The sequence below is a fragment of the Pelobates fuscus genome, chromosome 4, assembly GCF_036172605.1.
Source record: "Pelobates fuscus isolate aPelFus1 chromosome 4, aPelFus1.pri, whole genome shotgun sequence".
NCBI classification, from domain to species: Eukaryota; Metazoa; Chordata; class Amphibia; order Anura; family Pelobatidae; genus Pelobates; species Pelobates fuscus.
Window position 1 is genome coordinate 130017550 of NC_086320.1, and position 20496 is coordinate 130038045.

A 20496-nucleotide genomic window follows, 5' to 3' on the forward strand; every position below is an offset into this window, starting at 1 on the left:
TGCTGAGGCTAAATGTCATGGCTAGGAACTGGAAGTGATCCTCCTTTATAGCGAATCTGAGGAAACATTGATGTTCTCTGGCTATTGGGATGTGGTAGTAAGCATCCCTCAGGTCGATAGACACAAGGAAGTCATTCTTCCGTATAGCTGGTGAGATGGATTTGAGCGATTCCATCCTGAAGGACCTGACTTCCAGATATCTGTTGACTTGTCTGAGATCTAGATTTGCCTCCACTTGAGAAAGCCCTCATAGGTGAAACGCGTTGTGGATATTTTATATTTTTACTCTGTATTCCAATAAAGGTATATTGGCTTCTTTTAAAATACTTTGATCATGCCATTTTACTATATATATATATATATATATATATCTTTTATTATCACTATTGCTGCTTGGTATCCTGATTTTATTCTTCCTGTTGAGTATTACTCCAAAGAAATCCTAGGTGGGGATTATACCACTCACGCCTGAGTCATTGAGCAGTCCGCTTGCTCAATCATATGTGAGTGCGCATTTTATTACTTATACTCCCAATATATTTTTATACAGCGAGCACTATCAGTTGTCTCTCTTCTCTCTTAACCTCCTTATGGTCTACATATTGACACGGTACTTACCACTCTCCATGTATCCTAAGCGGGGCTGCATACTATTCATACTAGAGCTAGTTCAAGCTCTACTACACGTGAGTAGGACTTAAATAGATCCTGTTGTCCAACTATTTATCCATCTATACTAGACGTATTGCAGCATCTTGTCTTTCTTTTTCTCCACATACGGATTAAAAGACCAATACCTCTCTACGTACCCCACAAGTGGGGATTGTACCGCTGTATTCCATGCACACTAGAGCTTGTTTAAGCTCTACTACACATGAGTAGGATTACTATAGACCCTATTTTTCTATCACCTTCTGTACCAGACGTATTGCACCATTATCTTCTCCTCTCTTCACATATGTATCCAGAAAAGCCATCTCCATTTGGTCCACACCGAGAATATCCCCTACATAGGCCGTTGGCTGTTCATCAGGCGCTATTAACGACTTTGTTTTGGTATCTTTCTTTTTCAAGGTTTTTCTTAAGATTTATCACCATATTTTGGACTGTGTTTATCAGTAGCTTTTTAGCAGTCATTGAAATTCCAGTCTGTAACCCATCTGGGTTATGGACACTACCCAGGAATCTCGGATATTCTGAGCCCAAACTTATTTGAATAGAGGCAGTTGAGCTCCCACCTCCAGCAGATAGTCAAAAGTTCCTACCAGAGTGATGAAAGGACTGGTTCTTGGCATGATTGGAGCGATGGAATAATGAGTGGCCACCATGCCATGAGTTGCCTCTATTGAACTCCTTCCCAGGCTTGTAGCTTCGACTATCCCTAAAATAGGTTGTTTATCTGCCCATGAGGTGCCTGGCTTTTTGTTACCTCTATTCTGGGGTAAAAATACCTTGCGGCCCTCTGCTGCTTTCTATATGGATTCCTCTAGGGCTCTCCCAAAAAGCAGTTCACCTTCAAAGGGAAATAGATTTGCCTTAGTGAAGGTGTCAGCTCCCCAGTATCATAGCCACAAAACTCTCCTAGCCGCAACTGACAGAGCCATAGCAATATCCAGGGATGCTTCAGCTAGGAAGTCAGTTGCTACGCATAGATCCCAAATAGCATGACGAAGATTAGCTCTCTTCACACCTCTTTCAATCTCTGAATCAATGTCTCTAATCCAGCTTTTCATGGTCCTAGATACAGCTGTTAGAGCTACTACAGGATGACATCCTACTCCAGCTGCAGTATAAATCTTGGATAAGTTAGAATCCAGCTTCTTGTCCATGGGTTCCCATAAGGAGATGGAGCTATCCAAGGGTAGTGTAGTTCTTCTGACCACCCTCGAAATAGGGGCATCAACCTTTGGAGGAGTCGTCCAGCTCTTGGAAATGTCTTCCTCCAATGGGTAAAGTCTTGTCACTCTATTTAAAATAGGAACCCTCTTGTCTGGCTTCTCCCACTCTGAGGTGATCAAATCTTTGATAGACCTATGAAGGGGGAATGAAAGCTTCTCCTTGTTAAGATCAGCAAAGTGCTTATCTGAGCTGTCCACTTTAAGCAGATCCTCTGGTATCTCCAAAGTCTTCCTCACCATAAGGATGAGCTATTCCATAGTCTTGGAATCAAGCGCTTCAGACAGCATCTCCACTTCGCTCTCACTGCGTCTGAAGACCCTGAGGATACCTGTCTCGGTCTAGGTCTCTTCCCAGACCTCTTTCTGCCTCCCATGGCCTCTGAAATGCCTTGGGCAACTTCTTTTCTGATCCAAGCCAGGATATCTGGTGACTGGACAGGTGTGGGTGAGGTAGCGGTCGCCAACTTCTGGATACAGAGTAGGCACAGCTGTTTACCTTTAATCATTTTCCCCTCATACCTTGAACAGGGGTTAGCTTTATCTCTCCTCTTCCTAGGAGGAGATATGGTCTGCTCATCATTACTAAAAGTAAGTGGAGGACAGATTTAGAGAAGGTATTTAAAAAGCATATTTATATGAAATATAAGAACCCATACTTACTTGGAGGGGAAGGGTCATGACTGCCAGTGAGGTCCAGCATGCAGAACTATGTAACATCTACATAGACAGAACAGAAAGTATAGAACCTAAACCGGTCCTTAGAATGGCCGGACTAATACGTTAAAGACAGAGAATGGTCAAGGGATAGCTGAGGTCAAGGAAGCCAGAAATATACTATACCATTTAACAAGCCAAATCAGGGAAACCAGAAATCAGAATAGTCAGGAAAAACCAAGGTCAAAATACAGGGAATATCAAAAACATTACAAGAAAACGCGCTCTTGGGTTTTGACTTGCTTTTCCCCACCATGACCTATTTGGATTTTGCTTTATATATATATATATATCTCCAAAATCTCTGTCACTCTTTCCCCAAAAAATGTAATTTGAAGTTTGACCAGGGTGCTTCTCTGTGCAAATATGTAATCTGAAAAAATGAGAGCACTCACTGGATTTGAATAAATCTTATATTAAATTGTCAGCAAACAAATCAACGTTTTGACCGCCAAGCGGTCTTTATCAAGATCTTGATAAAGACCGCTTGACGGTCAAAACGTTGATTTGTTTGCTGACAATTTAATATAAGATTTATTCAAATCCAGGGAGTGCTCTCATTTTTTCGGATTATATATATATATATATATATATATATATATATATATATATATATATATATACATTCTACATATATATTTAACTATTAATTTTACAGACAGTCCATAGAATTTAATTGGCAAACCCTATATTTAACTTTTTAACTTTCCAAAACACCATAAAACCTTTACATAGGAGGTATTGTTATAATCGGGGGACTTCGCTGAACACAAATATGAGTGTTTTAAAAAGTAAAACTTATCATGACAATGATATAACCAGTTAAAGTGCAGTTTTTGTTTAAAAAAAAATGCAAAAAACAAATAAAAACGCTAACTTTGGCCAGTGTTCGTGACTAAGTAGCTACTACAAAATCTGGACATACCCCATTTTGAATACCCTGGGTTGTCTACATTTGCAAATAGTATGCTGTAATGGGGTTAATTCACATTCCTGGGCTACCATATGGTCTCAAAAGGCAACATAGACCCGGTTCCCCTCTAATTTCTCCCAGTCCCCAACTTGTTCCCCTCTTCTTTTTCCCAAGCCCTTACTTGTTCCCCTCCCCTCACTTCTCACTTGTTCTCCACTTCTTGATTCCCCAAAATACCTGTTCTGTTCTTCTTTCCCCCTGCTCACACAATTCTGCGCCTCTTTTCTCCATCTGCAGGCAGCCGATAGTACAGGAGGTTGCATGAGGTTATTGCTCTGATGTCATCTTCACAAGCATATCCTTTAGCTGCCAGCTAAATGTCAGGATCTGCCACAGTGGAAAGAAGGGGAAAAACTATTCTCCTTCTCACCTGAGTGCTCTTGCGGTACCACCAATTATATAGGGCACAGCAAAGCTGCCCCACTCTTGTGTGCCGCCCTAAAGCCATGGTTTCAGTAACTTTAGGGGAAACCCAGCCATGGGCATCATTGTGCAGCAGCATGAGAGTGAAAGATGACACCATAGTCTACTTTGCATGGTCACACTTAACCAGCCCCCTTTCTTTTACCCCTGTCAGGATGGGTTGCAAGGTCTTCCAACTGCATTCCTAGGGATAGGACACTGATTTGGTAGGTCAGTGCTTCCCATGGAGTGGGTGTGGAAAACATAAGAAAGAAGGTAAACATAAAATAAAAGAATAATATTTATGTTTTTTTTTTTTTTTTAATCTGCAGACTGAGGCAACTGCCTCATTCAAAGCTCAGGAGCCAGTTGTTTCAAATTGATGCATGTTCATTTAAATAAAGTGGTTTAACAGGGACATAAACTATACACTAAAACAGTTCTTCATTAAGCTAAAGTTGTTCTAGTGCTCAGAGTATCCCTTTAATGAATGAGCTTAACTGTGAATTATGTTTGTTTTTGATTATTAATTCATTATACAAATGTATATTATTTACTGATAGAAATAGTTTTATTAGAAGTATGACATATAGTACACACATTTATTGCAATTAAAGCTATATATTTGTATAAAAATATGGCTTTAAATATCCTTATATTCATTTTTTTTTATTATTATTTTTGAAGAAATTATGGCTTTCTTTGATTTCAATATTTAGAACTATTTTACGCTCTGCCTGTTTTCTATACATAAATAAAAGACTTTAAGACCAAAAGCAATTGACAAATACCATATACAAGTGGATAATATTCATATAAACAACAAAAATAAAATTAAAGTGCACTGTGCATTTGAATCAATAGCTAAATAATATGAATATCACATACATGTGCAATAGCATAAGTGAATAGTGCTAATACAAAAAACAAAAGTGATACAGTGCACTAGTGATAAAAACCTCCGTTGAACGTAATGACGTTAGAGCGTGATGACGCGTTTCGCCGACGTGCTCGCTTCATCAGATCCACGTCGGCAAAACGCGTCATCACGCTCAACCGTCATTACGTTCAATGGCCGTAAGCCCCGCCTCCCGGAACAAGTGAAAGTGCATACAGCCACTGAAGTCTGGAGATAATCGGCGCAAGCATTTGGGACTTAACTACACTTGTGAGGAGGAGACATGTAAAGAGGACTTACAAGCCTGACAACTGCTTTTAACTTTATTTTCATCGCAGCGTCAAGCCTCTATATACATTATCTGAGATGCCAATACAGTTCAGAGCAGACTTAATTGCTCTACTCTTGTGAGTGTTTATGATCTATATTCACAATATTTATTGTTTATGCATATTGCCCTATGAGCTTTGTTTTCTTTTTTCTTTTGAGAATTGCACTTCTGGCAGAAGCAATTTCAAGATTTTCTCAAAAGTGAGGTACTAATATTTTGTCCCTATTTGGCACATATCAGTGGGTTTTTTATCACTAGTGCACTGTATCACTTTTGTTTTTTGTATTAGCACTAGTCACTTATGCTATTACACATGTATGTGATATTCATATTATTTAGCTATTGATTCAAATGCACAGTGCACTTTAATTTTATTTTTGTTGTTTATATGAATATTATCCACTTGTATATGGTATTTGTCAATTGCTTTTGGTCTTAAATGCACAGCACACTTTCTTTTTGTTTTTTTGTATCTTATGTGAGTGGAGCTTCTTCACAGTATATAGTGCTGCTTTAGATTTAGATTTATATTGAACTGTATATATTATTTTTAGCGCCATTTCTACTTGTTTTTTGTTATTCTTTGTTTTCTATACATTCCTATTATACATTGAACTCTCTATGAATTACAATATTATAAATGTTTTACAATGTACTGCTATAGGTTGAGATCTGCTTAACTGAAAGACAATACCATTTTATTAAGGAACCTCCGTGCTGCAGGTTACAGCAACAGATGCGGATGATCCCACTTATGGAAATAGTGCTCGTGTGGTCTATAGCATTCTTCAGGGTCAGCCCTATTTTTCCGTGGAGCCAAAGACAGGTATGTAAAGTAAAACATTTCATTGCACAAATTAATGCAACTAAAACTGTATTTTTTTATAAACATATATAATGGTATTATATATGTTGTTTAATTCCTGGAAATAGTGATGTGCGTACAATAATAAAGAAAAAATGGGAGAAACACAGAACATACACCTGTTAAGAAACAGATGTATCGAACTGAGTATACCTGGGAAGGATAATGTAGTCTAGGAAAAATCTATTAGTACATATATTATGAAAGGGCTAAATATCCGTATATAGAAAAAATAGGAAGTAGATAGAAAGGACATTAACCCTGGATGATGATAATATACCTTTCTCAGGTGTATGTTCTGTGTTTCTCCCATTTTTTCTTTCTTATTAGCTTGGGGTTAAGCCCCTGGAGACTCCTGGAGTCTCCCTTTGGTACCGGAGAGTTTGTCTCTACTGGTAACGCCAATTCTGTTGGGTGTTGTACAGTGGAGATTAACTTTCCTTTAATATATTTTTTTTGCGTACAATAATAGTTTTTATGCAGTTTTAGGTTTTCTGCCTAGATATCGGGTAACCTGCTTACTTTTACAAATTATCATATATAAAATTTAATGTGCTACTTTAAAAACGTATTCAAAGGCAGAAACAAATATATTATGAGTATATTCACTGTTAGCTTAAAAAAAAGGTTTTCAGAAACAAGGAAGAGTTAATTCCTGTCAACTGTACAACTGTAGTTAAGATATAATAAGTTGTTTCATTCATGAAAAAGCATGACTTAAACTATTCTGAAAGCTAAAAGCCACAGTGGGGTTCTCTTGCAGAATTATTTTGTTGATTTTTTTTAAAATGAATTAAAGAACTTGTAAACCATGCATATGTGTAGCTGGTTAATACGATCTCTCAGGGAAGTTACCTGTATAGGTAATTTCATAGTTCCCTGTGTTATATTACTACAGTCATTTTTGCAAATCTCTGCAATTTCTTTGTAAAAGGATAAAGGTAGCGAGTGATAGTGACTTTTTGCAATGTTAACATTTAAAGCAGGGGTAGGCAACCTTAGCAGCACTGTGCAAAAATAAGATTGTGATGTCCCGTAGCGTGCAAGTCCTATATTTTTAAATTGAGATGTATGTTGCCATATTCTGCTTGTGTTATTAAGTGTTCTTGCATAGCAAAACTACTTAATGTTATCTCACATATATATTATTCTTATTATAGCCAAATTTACCACCCTAACTCCTCCCACAGTTTTTACACTACATAGACAGAAATATACTGAAACGTGCGGATTGTTCCCGATTGGATTGCTATTACTTTGTGGAATGTTTCCCTGAATGGTTCACGGAATATTGTCATTCTTGTGGCGAAATTGGTCCCATAGGAATGAATGGCAAAATGTTAAAAACTAGAGAGGGAGCTGGCAAAAGCTGAAAAATCAGGACATGATTTCTAAACTGCCATCACTCCCTCATTTTCAAGCCCACCTACACAAATCTTATATCAAAATGTTCAGCTATCTCTGCTGCCACTAGAAATGTCCATGGCTAAGCATAGTCCTGATAGTTTTCACAATATGACCATTTGTTTGCAACTCTCGCCGTCCATTGAAATTCATTGAAACTTCACTCTAGCCAGCTCAAACTTGAAGGGCAATTTCTAAACTGCGACTGTGCCTTCATTTTTAATATTTCAGAGAAATACTATTCATCAAAATGTAGGTCTGGGTCTTTGATTCTCATAATATAAAGCTCTTCGCTGTAGGATGTATAGTTTTTAAAATACGACCGTTTGAAGATGGCAACCGCCAAAATACTCTGACCTGTGCCAGGCTGGAGCAGCAAGTGATGTCATAGACAGGGCCTTTTGTACACCTGCTAAATGTTTTTATAAATGAATGTTTTAATGTAACTGTGAAGCACTTTGGGCAACAATGTAGCAATTAAATGTGCTATATAAATAAATAAAAGTTTAAATGCATTTCTCACTCTTTAAAGCTTGCCATGTGCACTTTTTAAATTTGATCAATCAATTGGTCAGTGTAATGTTTACTATCTTTACTCACTCCAAACACTCCACACAGTTACTCTTTCCACTCCATAAAGTTACTCTGCCAAGTCCAACCTTTCCACAGTTACTCAAGCCATTCCACCCAGGTACTCCATCCACTCCAGTTGTAGACTGGTGGAGGCAAGAACACTTCACACAATTTCCCCAGAAAATATTTATACTGTAGTTGTTTTGTATTGTTGTATTTGTGTGTATATGAGCTATTATATTGTATATGTTCACAAGAAGTTTGTGGTGTTGTTTATGATACCTATGAATGTGGGCTGTGTATGGGGGCTGATTGTGGAATTGTGGTTGGATGGATATGTCACATTGTGTGTTTGGTAATATGTGCATGTGAGGGGCTGTTTAGGGGTATTGCATGTGTGAGACTGCATGTGGAGTTGTGTGCATATATGTAGATTGTTAGTGTTGTTGAGTTTGTGGGGATTGTGTGTATGTTTTTTTGTGTGGGCTGTTTATATTATTTGTATGAAGGGAGGGTTCTTCTGCATTTCTGTGTATATCTAGCAGTGTGGGTGGCTTCCCTGGGTTCCAGTGGGGACCAGGCTGGTCAGGAACAGGTCAAGGAGCAGCTGCAGGCTGCTCTGTTAGTGTGGATTCCCATTCACAAGTGCTGGGAGCAAGTAATCTGAAATCACTTCATGTACGTACTGCAATGCATAAATTGAGGATTGTCCTTCACCACCTTTTGCATTAGCAGATATCTGAAGTTTCACTGGGACTCCTGATAGGCCATAGCCTGTTTGGCTCTAGCAACTTTGAGTGCAGTGCAAAGACACCTCAAGTGCTGTGCTTGGCACACGTGCCATAGGTTGGCTACCCCTGATTTAGAGTGTATCTTTAAATTACAGGGGAATCTGAGCCTGCTATTTTTGTTTGATGATTTAATTATTATTTTTTTGCTTTCTTGCTTTTTCTTATATTTTTTTTTCCTCCAATAGTATCTATTGTATCACTGGCATCTTTAAACTAGCTTAATTCTGAAATCATAGGATGAAACTCCTTTCATTAATAACAATTCTAAAATAAAGTAAAAGTAAAAAAAATATGTAGTAAAACTACAAAAAGAGAAAATAAGAAAATAATACAACAGTTATGTCTTACATTTCAACTTCATTTTGATATGTCAAATATATATTATGTAAATATATTGTGTTATTTGAAATAATCAATTGAACTAATTTTTAAGTACAATATTTCATGGTGATTTATTTTAAAAAATCTGTATTTTCTATTTAAAAGGAAAGATTTTTTGTGAACTTAATTTCTTCTTACATTATATAGTTTATATAAGCCTTTTATAGACTTTTCCTTTCATGCCAAGCAAATATATAAATAAAATTAAAAAGACATTTAATTTGGCAGTGTGTGACTTTATAGCAGGATACCAGCCCAGTTCATTATTACTTGTGATGATACATATTTTAGTTACATCAGCAACAGTATATAAACAAGTTTGCTTTAACTGTTAATGATTGCAATGCTAATACATTTAAAATGATAGAGAAGGTGAGCACTCAGAAAGAACATAAGGATTTGATCAAATTTATGTGAATATAGTAAAACATCCAGATGGCAAACACCCAAGGACACTTAAGGAGCTGAGTTAGGAAATACAAAACTCCAAATTAATCGTCAAGGGTTTGGTTTATTTTGGAAGGATGCCATATGATTGGAGGAGATTTTTAAATTGAACAGTTTCTTAACCAAGATTTATAGATTCTTAACATTGGAATTGTTGAAACTTTTACCAAGGGACACTATTAAAAAAACACATTATCCGCAGTAAAACTGTAGTGGTTATATTTTGCCTGTATTTCATTAATATTATATACTATATGTGAAGAAACTAGTGAGGTATATTATACATAATCTAATTATAGTTTTCTTAAGATTCAGTACCTGCTTAGAATTGTATTTGTCTTTTTTTTCAAAATGTACAAAGGTTATACACTTTAGAGAGCACATGTGTTGATATAATATGTGTAAAATAGAAAGTGCAAAATGAATGCATTGATCGATACCCATAAGACATTGAGGCATTGCCTGGGGACTGGTGACCTAGGCTTTACCCCCGAATGAGGTACTAAAAAGTCCTTAACTTCCTGGTAGTACATAGGAAAGGTACAATTATCTAACTAACTTACTGCTAATAGTGAATCATGAGGGAAATACAAATTGTGGAGCAAGAGCTTGTATCATCTGCATCTGGCATCTTAACAAAGAAAGGAGCCTGCATCAAGGCTAATATTCAGAGAGGAGTCCCTGTGCTGATTCTGGTGCTGACAGACTCACGAGTGGGTCAGAAGGTCCTGCTGTGCATACTTGTGGTCTAACTTGCACCTCAACTCATAGGCTAAAATCTGCAGCTCAATATTATTATTGTTATTTTATTATTTATATAGGGCCAGCAAATTCCGTAGCGCTGTACAATGGGTGGACTAACAGACATGTAATTGTAACCAGACAAATGGACGCACAGGAACAGCTTACATGCTAGAGGGAGTGGGGTATAGTGACAAAGGGTATGCGTAGGGGTAATGAAATAGGTTGCTAGAAAAATTATCACTGAGAAGTAGGGTTAATTGATTGCATGGCATGTCCTAGCTTACAACCCCAGTTCCTCTATGAAGCGTGGACTCCAGCAGAGCTATTCTGTACGGTGTGGGAAGTCACACAGCAGTGTCCTGGAAGTCTGAGCTCACATCTGCCATATGTCTGGCTTGCCTCTAAGATAGGAAGTCCTTTGATATGGTAATGATCAAGCCTTCCAGAAGCAGGAGACTCTTGATTCAATACCATATCCAAAAGAAACATTTGCTTAACCCAATTATCCCCCAGGCACTAGAGTTACAGATCACAAAACATAAACTATTAAATGTACATCCCACACATATAGGAACCCCAAAAATAAACCAAGGAAATCACACAAACCAAGTCTTTTCACATGCTTTTTACAGGGCCCATATGTAGGTATGGCACTCAGTGACGGGGGGGATGAAAACCCGCTAACAGTTTAGATGATATGCTTTCCTGAAGAAGTGTGTTTTCAAAGATTTTTTGAAGTAGTAGAGACTGGGTGAAAGTCTAACAGAGAAGGGAAGGGAGTTCCGCAGAAAAGGTGCAGCCCTGGAGAAGTCTTAGAGGCGAGCAAAGGACAAAGAGGGAAGGCAGCCGTACACAGTAACAGCACTCTACAAGGAGAGAAGTTGTTGAGATCACCCAGTCTGCCCACGACTGTGTCTTCATTGAAAGCAGATAACCCTCCCCCTTTTTTGCTGAATGCATATCTTACAATATATCTTACAAATAGCACTGTGAAAAAAATCCCCTCCTTAATAGCAAACTATGTATCTTTCAAGAAGTGCTGAAACATTTATTCCTTTTTTTTTTTTTAAATTCTATAGACTCCCTTCTAGGATTATCTATGATAATGGAGAGGGAGCACATGTTATTGCGGAGTGGTTATATGTTAAATGCTCATTTCCAAATACTAAGGTCACTTGGACATATTTACATATTTACTAATATGACTCTGACCCCATGAGATAATTGAGGCTACAGGTGGTCAAAAAGTATTTCAAATTGAGTCTGCATATTGAATATATTGACTATTAACAAATATGCTCTACTTCAGGATTTCTACAATGTAGGAGATTTACGATAGCCTTCAAAGTGCCTAAATTATATTTTGGACTTACAGAGAGGGAATTTTTTTTTTGTTATTCTGCCTCTCACTGTTAAAATACACCTATCATTAACATTATAGACTGGTCATTTCTTCTGTCAGGAGGCAAACATTCAAAATCAGCAGGGGATCAAATACTTTTTCCCCTCACTGTATGTTCTGGACTCACTGACATTTAAATTGGATATATACAGCTAGGGAGAGGCATATGTTTTGCTGGGTAGAGGAGGTTAATTGATGGCCCAAAGATTCTTTGAATTGCATATTTACATCAGATTTTGCCATCATTAACATTGTCTTAACAATATATTTTATATAGGTTTTATGTATTTTATTTTATTTTTCTCTTCTTTTTATTTCTTTTTGGATGTTTATTTTGAGGCTATTCTCTCCAATCCACTTAGGCTATAGCAATTGTTACTATCTGAATTAAATCCACAGCCATGCATGAAACTCTTCTAATTGTTTAACTATACTTGCTATATCTAGCGACTGTTAGATTGTGTATTGAATTTAATTATATTTAGAAGGAGAGACATGGAGATCAAGGGTAAGGGGAGCAGAGGGGGAAGGAAAGAAATAGAAGATTTGTACCCCCTCTCTTTCCCCAACTTGAAAATGGTAAATAAAGAAAAATAAAATCACATGTCTAGAAAAGAAAAGGGCAGAGAAAGAATTGACATTTAATAAAGATAAAAGACTCTCAGGATCTTATATGCCAATCTCTCAGAGAGATATGGAAAACTTTACAGTGTGCCCTATGTTGGCTCAGTCAGATAAGCCACAAGATAGCAAACTGATTGGTGCTGAAAAAAACTGTCCACTGAATCAAAAACAACTATGATCACACTAGACTTGTTGAAGTCTTCACTGGACCCACAACCAGAACTTATAAGAAAAACTCAATCTAAGGCCCAAGAGATAAAAAGCAAGATACAAATAGACATTCCTGGCCTAGGAAACAAAGTCAATTCTTTAAACGAAAAGATAGAATATCTGCAGGTTACCCTTTAGGAAAGTAAAGAACAAAATCAGTTAGAAAAGAAAGTTGGGTTAATGCAGACTAAGATAGCTGATCTTGAAGAAAGATCCCAGAGAAACAATATTTGAATCAGAAATATTCCCAAATGCATTACAGCTGATAAACTAGAGAAATACCTATTCAAATATTTTGAGACACAATGTGTTAGCTCACGCTCCCCTCAAATATTGATGGAAAGGTATCATAGGTTGTCTAAACCTACATAGGTCTCAGCATCATTGCCCCAAGATGCAATTGCTGCCTTTTCCTCATATAAAACTTAATCTTCATTTATGAAAGCATTTATAGAGAAGCAAAATAATAAAAAAAAGAAGCATTTAAAGACTTTGAGGTCTTTCAGGACTTATCTTACACAACCAGATTAGCAAGAAAACAATTTAACACTTGTGAGCAGCAGAAAAAAGGACACATTTAATTTAATATATTGGGGTTTCCCTGTGAGCTTGATTGTCCAAAATGGAGGCATTAGAACAGTATTTAAAAAAAAACAAAAAAAAAAAACAAAACAAGAGAATGGTTGGAGAAACAATAATAACATACAGATACAGTGAAGAAATAAAAGACAATAGCTATATAGGGAAAATAGAGATAAATGATCGAAGAGCTATAATCTGATCAACCGTAATAACACAGGAGGATTTTTATTTATTTTCACACAATTTAGAATGAAATTAAATAATATAGATCGCATAGTGGTATTTAAAGAGGTACACAGATGTCATACTAAAAAATGTGAATTGAAAAATGAGTAAACAAGATAGTAATAATAATATATGATATATAAATGAAGAATATGTATTTAGGATTTTTTGAAGCACCAGCCCTTTTGGAACTACGAAGTGATGCAAAAATATCATATAGATAAATTTACATTTTTAGTATTTATTAGGTAAACTGATGTCATAAAATGGAAACTCGATAAAATTCAAGATCATTTATAAACATGTTAAATAGAAGGGGTCCCAGAACAGACCCCTGAGGGACACCACTTGCCACCTCTGTCCAGCTTGAAAATTTACCATTAATGACAACACTTTGTACTCTATTTTTAAGCCAATGTTCTACCCAAGAACAAGCATTTTCATCGAGTTTGAACACTAATCTGGAATATAAAAGATGAAAGGGATGGGAAGTTCTGTTCATCATGGACATTAAATAATAAGCTATTATAATCAGCAGAAAATTTTAGATACAAAGAGAAATGACCAACAGTTTTATAAGAGAAAATATGACCTCAGAGATCCCTATTGAAAAAAAATTTGGTGCACAAATAAATGTGTAATCAAAGGTTATCTGATCAAAATGGGCACCCGATCCAAGCGGGGGATGGAGACATCCTTGTTTGATCTATGTATACAGTTATGCTCAAAAGTTTGCATGCCCTAGTAGAAATTGTAACATTTTAACATTAATTTTGAACATATGACTGATCATGAAAAAAAAAGCCTTTGATTGAAGGATAGTGATCATACAAAGCCATTTATTATCACATAGTTGTTTGGCTCCTTTTTAAATAATAATGATAACATAAATCACCCAAAGAGCACTGATCAAAAGGTTACATACCCTTGAATGTTTGACACACACAGGTTAAATTTGCAATTAAAGGTTAATTGCAATTTAAAAAGCCAATAGTGTGGGAAATTAGTGTCTGTGTTTAAATAGTCAATGTGTTTATTAGCTCTCACATGGCTGCAGTGAGCAGGCTAGATACCGAGTCATGGGGAGCAGAAAAAAAAAACTGCCCAAAGGCATAACAAGGTAATGGAACTTTATAAAGATGGAAAAGGATACAAAAAATTATCCAAAGCCTTGAAAATGCCCATCAGTACTGTTTAATCACTTATTAAGAACTGGAAAATGTGGGTATCTCTTGATACCAAGCCAAGGTCAAGTATTCCATGAAAGATTTCAGCCACAACTGAAAGAAGAATTGTTTGGGATACAAAGAAAAACCCACAGGTAACCTTAGGAGAAATACAGGCTGCTCTGGAAAAAGACGGTGTGATTGTTTCAAGTTGCACAATATGACGATACTTGAACAAAAATTAGCTGCATGGTCGAGTTGCCAGAAACACTGTAATTTGGAGTAATGAGACCAAAATAGAGCTTTCTGGTCACAACCATAAGCGCTATGTTTGGAGAGGGGTCAACAAGGCCTATAGTAAAAATAATACCACCCCACTGTGAAGCATGGTGGTGGCTCATTGATGTTTTTTTTTTGTGGGGGGGGGGGGGGGGGTGAGCTCTAAAGGCACAGGGAATCTTGTAGAAATTGATGGCAAGATGAATGCAGCATGTTATCATAAAATACTGGCAGACAATTTGCATTCTTCTGTACAACACTATTGGACTTTCCAACATGACAATGACCTTAAGCCCAGCCAAACTTGATCCTCCAGTGGTTACAGCAGAATAAGGTCAATGTTTTGGCATGGCTATCACAGTTTCTTAACCTTAATATAATCGAGCCACTCTAGGGAGATCTCAAACGTGTGGTTTGTGCAAGATGACCAAAGACTTTGCATGACCTGGAGACATTTTGCCAAGACAAATGGGCAGCTATTACAAAAAACTGCACGCTGTCATTGATGCTAAAAGGGGAAATACATAGTGTTAAGAACTAAAAGTATGCAACTTTTGAACAGGGGTCATTTCATTTTTTTTTCTTTGTTACCATGTTTTGTTTTATGATTGTGCCATTTTGTAATAATTTACAGTTAAATATGAATCCCATAAGAAAAAAAGGTGTTTTGCATGCTCACTCATGGTTTCTTTAAATATGGTATATATATATATATATATATATATATATATATATATATAAAATGGAGAAATAAAGTAAACAGATTACTGTTAGTCGGACACTAGGGGAACTGGAACTTAGATGCTAGCTAGTACTCCAGACAATTGATCCCCTGGGCACCGTTTAGTAGATCTCCCTTTTTTCAAGTTATACTTTTTGTTTGCATATCCATTTTTATCCTTAGATTGATTAAAGGTAGGGCCTCCCTTCCTCATTTCTTATACAGTGGAGCTCTCCTGATGTTGGTTTCCCCTTGTGGGACTCTATACATCACCTACTCCTATAACACATATATATATATATATATATATATATACCATTTTTAAAAGGTGTTTTGCATGCTCACTCATGTTTTCTTTTAAAAGGATATATATAAATATATATATATATATATATATATATATATATATATATATATATATATACATACAATTTTTAAAGAAAAAATACCCTTTTTAAAGAACATGAGTGAGCATGTAAAACATCTTTAATTTCTTATGGGATTCATATTTTTTTTGTTATTATTATTTATTTTTGTTGTGCGCATATTAACAATTCAAGCTTGCCTTGCCACAATAGCATCAACAGGCATAGGTGACAAATAATGACATAGATTGGTAACAATTAGTATGGCAATTCAAGTAACGGCACACATTTGTTGTTAAGAAACATGCAGAAACAGGTTGAGTAAAGCAAGAAATATGTTGTCGAGCATTGAGTATCTTATAGGTAAATACTAACATGTCAGTGAGAATGGTTTGTACAGGCAGCATTTTAGATTTCGATCAAAACATGTTAGGAGTATCATCCGATGTAGAAGAAATATAAATTTGTGATCAGCATACTTGCTACATATTCAATGCTAGGCCTGTGTGTCATGAATAGATAACTATACTGGCATATTATAACAGGTAATTGGTAATTGCTTATATCAATTGAGATTATAAGCCTAAGCATGTGCCGCAGCAAGTGGATAGCAAGCAGGCTAGGTAGGAAAGGCATCGCCACGACATGCAGAGACCGGCACCAGGGTGGTCCTGGGACCGCACAGATGGGAGCAGTCTTTTATGGATCTTCGGTGCCAGTTTTGCAATATAGGTGTAGCAGGGAGTTAGTGTCCTTCGATCAGGACTCTGGGCACAGTTCATCCCTACTTGGCTTTGGGTTCCGTGCAGGGTACCTGTAAACTGCAGCTGCGACAGATTGGACCTGCCATGCTTGTGTATCAGGCTAGTGTCTTCCAAGGTCTGGTGTGGGGTGTACACATGTCTTGTTTAGCTGCATGTCCAGTGTCCTAGGGCGGGAGCATTTGTTGCGCGGTGTTTCAGTTCCCCAGCGCTGCCACTGTTTGCTCGTGTGGGTCTCATGGGCGTTGTGACGATGGCTCTGTTGACCTTGGGGAGAGGTGAGTATTTCACCACTTTGCTTAGCTGCTGGGTTGGGAGGCAGGAGCCACATTGCCATCCGTGATCGTGGGGAGGGAGCAGGTCGCCCCCCTGCCTCTCGCGTACCTGGCGCCCGCCATCTTAAGTACAGCATCCTGCCCCCCCCCCCCCCAGCCTTGGTTGCGATGTTTCGGTCCGGCCCATGGGGTGAGGCCCCATTTTCATTCTTTATTTTATTGATACATTACAGCATTGTACAGATAGGACAAAAAGAAAAGAAGGTAGTGTGGCAGTTCCTCCAATGTGACAGGTTCAGGTACCTCTCTGATTTTCAAATACATTGCACCAGAATTTCTGTTTTGGTTAAGTTGAGTTTAAGGAAGTGGGCTGCCAGCCAGTTAGAAATAGCAGAGAGGCAGTCAGAGACACTAGTCAAGAGGGACAGAGAGATATCAGGAGAGGACAGATAGATTTGCGTGTCATCTGCATAGAAATGATATTGGAAGCCAAAGGAGTTAATGAGTTTACCAAGGGAGGCAGTATAGATAGAGAACAGTAAGGGACAAAGGACTGAACCTTGGGGGACAACAACAGAGAGGAGTTGGGGAGAAGAAGTGCCAGAGAAAGAAACACTGAAAGAGCGCTGGGAGAGGTAGGATGAGCACCAGGAGAGAGCAATATCTTGTAGACCGATATTGCAGAGGATTTGAAGAAGCTTTTAATGATCAACAGTGTCAAAAGCCACAGAAAGGTCAAGGAGAATTAGTGTTGCCCTAGAGACAACCCATTGTTTGACAGGCTCTACAAAATTATTTTCCAAGTCCTGTCTGACAACTTTTCCCAAAATTATATCCCGATCAAAACATTTCTAGTGATGAATCCCTTAAAGGTAGACTGTTTTTCAAACAATATATCCCATTGAAATGGTCACAATATGGCATTAAAATATATGTAATATGCACATTTACTAATGGCTGTACATGGGAGTTTCGGATTTATCAAAGGAAGGATATCAATTTTGACCTACCAGAATGCCCTGATTTTGTTTGCACAAATGGCAAAATTGTTTGCGATCTGATCTTCCTATGTTAAATTATCGTAAATGGGTTATAATGATTATAATCCATATTCCCAAATTGACTACGTTGTCCGAAAACCAAACAATTCGAGTGAGATGGGTCCTTAAAAGAACATGTTTGTTTCTGTGCAATGTGCAACATGTGACTCTTCAAGCCTGTTTGTACTCCTTTGCGCTAAAAAATTAAGATTGACAAAAAAAAAAAAATGTCATGCCGAACTTTAAAAAAATTCAGATTAAATTTGTTTAATATATTAATATTTGATGTGAAAGCCCTATTTGTCCTGTGCAAAATTCGATATAATAAATCTGGCTGCACTTACTATGAAAAAGGTAAATTATCTTTGAACAAACATGTAGCTCAAATTCTAGGTTTAGTATTGGGTGCCCTTGTCCTTAAGGGGTTACATTTAGTACTTGGGTTGTGACTAACATAAAGAGAGACCACAATAGTGTAAAGGACTTAAGAATAGGTACTGTATTTTTGAATATTGTTTTATTCAGTTTTACACAATATCTGTCTTTGACTGTAACATTTGGCATCAAAATAAATTGATGTATATTAAAATGTTAACAAGGAAAATTTTGATACGTTTTTTAATGTTAACATGGAATATATATTTTTAATTCAAATCATGACTTTTTATTAAAAAGGGCATTGAAAATTGTATTTCACCACTTTACAATGCATCATAGAAATTCTAGAAAAGTGCAAATAATGCAAAGAATATAAACAGAGATGCAAAATATATAACTTACCTTATTTTTTTGTAAATCTGGGGTTTCTAAAGTAACTGTTTCCAATGATTCAGAACTTTGAATCACAAATCAAATAAAATGGCTTCTACATTGTCCGAGTCAGTTATGTCCTGATTTGGTCAGATGGCGATTCTGAGTTATGGAAATCACATGACCCGCTGATCGCCTGTTGTTTGGATGAATCACAGTTCATTTTAAACTGAATGCACAAATCAGCAAGAAATGCTGTGTATTTTCCATAAATTGCTGCCCAGCATGGAGAGCTTTAGAATTGATTTGCAATTGATAGACATGAACATTCAATGTGGACACATTCTGTTCTAAGTCTTGGTCTGGCAAGGGGACCCATAGCTCCTTCTTTCCTTCTTATGACATCACAGAGTGAGTTGGCATAAAAGTACATCAAGTCTTCAAATTTGGATCAATGCAAGTCTCTTTTCAGCTATGTAACTATGTAACTATGTAAATTGGAGCAGATTAATGACTACTTTAAGGAGAACAAGATACATGATGCAATGAAAGGTGCCTATCATCAATGGTTATGATGCCTGAAGCATTCCATTAAGTATTAGAAAGAAAGCCATAATATATCTCTTAATAAACTAAAATGTTTATTTAAGATGAGCTTAGATAACTTGAAAGCTGTAATATTCTGTTGCATAAATGCTATAAAATGTGATAATGCTTTGCTCTTTTGACTTTCACATGCTGCTTTTGACATTCACACTAGGTGTAAAAATGTGATAAAATATGGTGCTAAAAGCTGTAAAGCTACTTCAATCCAAGCTTCTTACGATTTTATTATCAAAGGATTTTGTGTCATGTGCTAAAAATGGTGATATATAAATGTACAAGACTATTACAGACATCATTAGTATGTAGTTCTTAATGATATGACATTCTCTAAAAAAAAATATGTGTAATTAATGTAAAGGATACATTTACTAAACGTTAAAATGACTACTGAAATTATTAACATGACTTTAACAGCTTAGCATGTCATCATAAGGAAAACCATACAGAGCAGAGGAGAAGTTAAACGATGTTCTATTTATCTTCCTATTTGCCATAAGAGCATTTGTTTAGCCTGGTCTGATCTGAATTTGTATCTAATTTTCTAAATCTTATTTTACAACAATAGAGAAACCATAGTGAGGGGAAAAAATATTTGATCCCCTGCTGATTTTGAATGTTTGTCCACTGACAAAAAACTGATCAGTCTATAAGTTTAATGGTAGGTGTATTTTAACAGTGAGAGACAAAACACACACACACAAAAAAAAAAAATTCAGAAAAACACGTCAAACATGTTATAAATTGTTTTCTATGTCAATGAGTGAAATAAGTATTTGATCCCCTATCAATCAGCAAGATTTCTTGCTCCCAGGTATCTTTAATACAGGTAACGATCTGAGATTAGGAGCACTCTCTTAAAGGGAGTGCTCCAAATCTCAGCTTGTTTCCTGTATTAAAGACACCTGTCCACAGAAGCAATCAATCAGATTCCAAACTCTCCATCATGGCCAAGACCAAAGAGCTGTCCATCAATGTCAGGAACAAGATTGTAGACCTACACAAGGCTGGAATGGGCTACAAGACCATCACCAAGCAGCTTGGTGAGAAGGTGACAATAGTTGGTGTGATT

General features: G+C 36.7%; 1 protein-coding gene across 1 annotated transcript in view; it reads left to right on the forward strand.

The window, feature by feature from the left end:
* Positions 1-20496, forward strand: part of CDH7 (cadherin 7) — a 219269-nt gene that overhangs the window by 94717 nt on the left and 104056 nt on the right. Inside the window, exon 3 of the mRNA XM_063450474.1 lies at positions 5923-6042. Coding sequence (XP_063306544.1) covers positions 5923-6042 — 120 coding nt within the window. The remainder of the gene's footprint in view (positions 1-5922; positions 6043-20496) is intronic.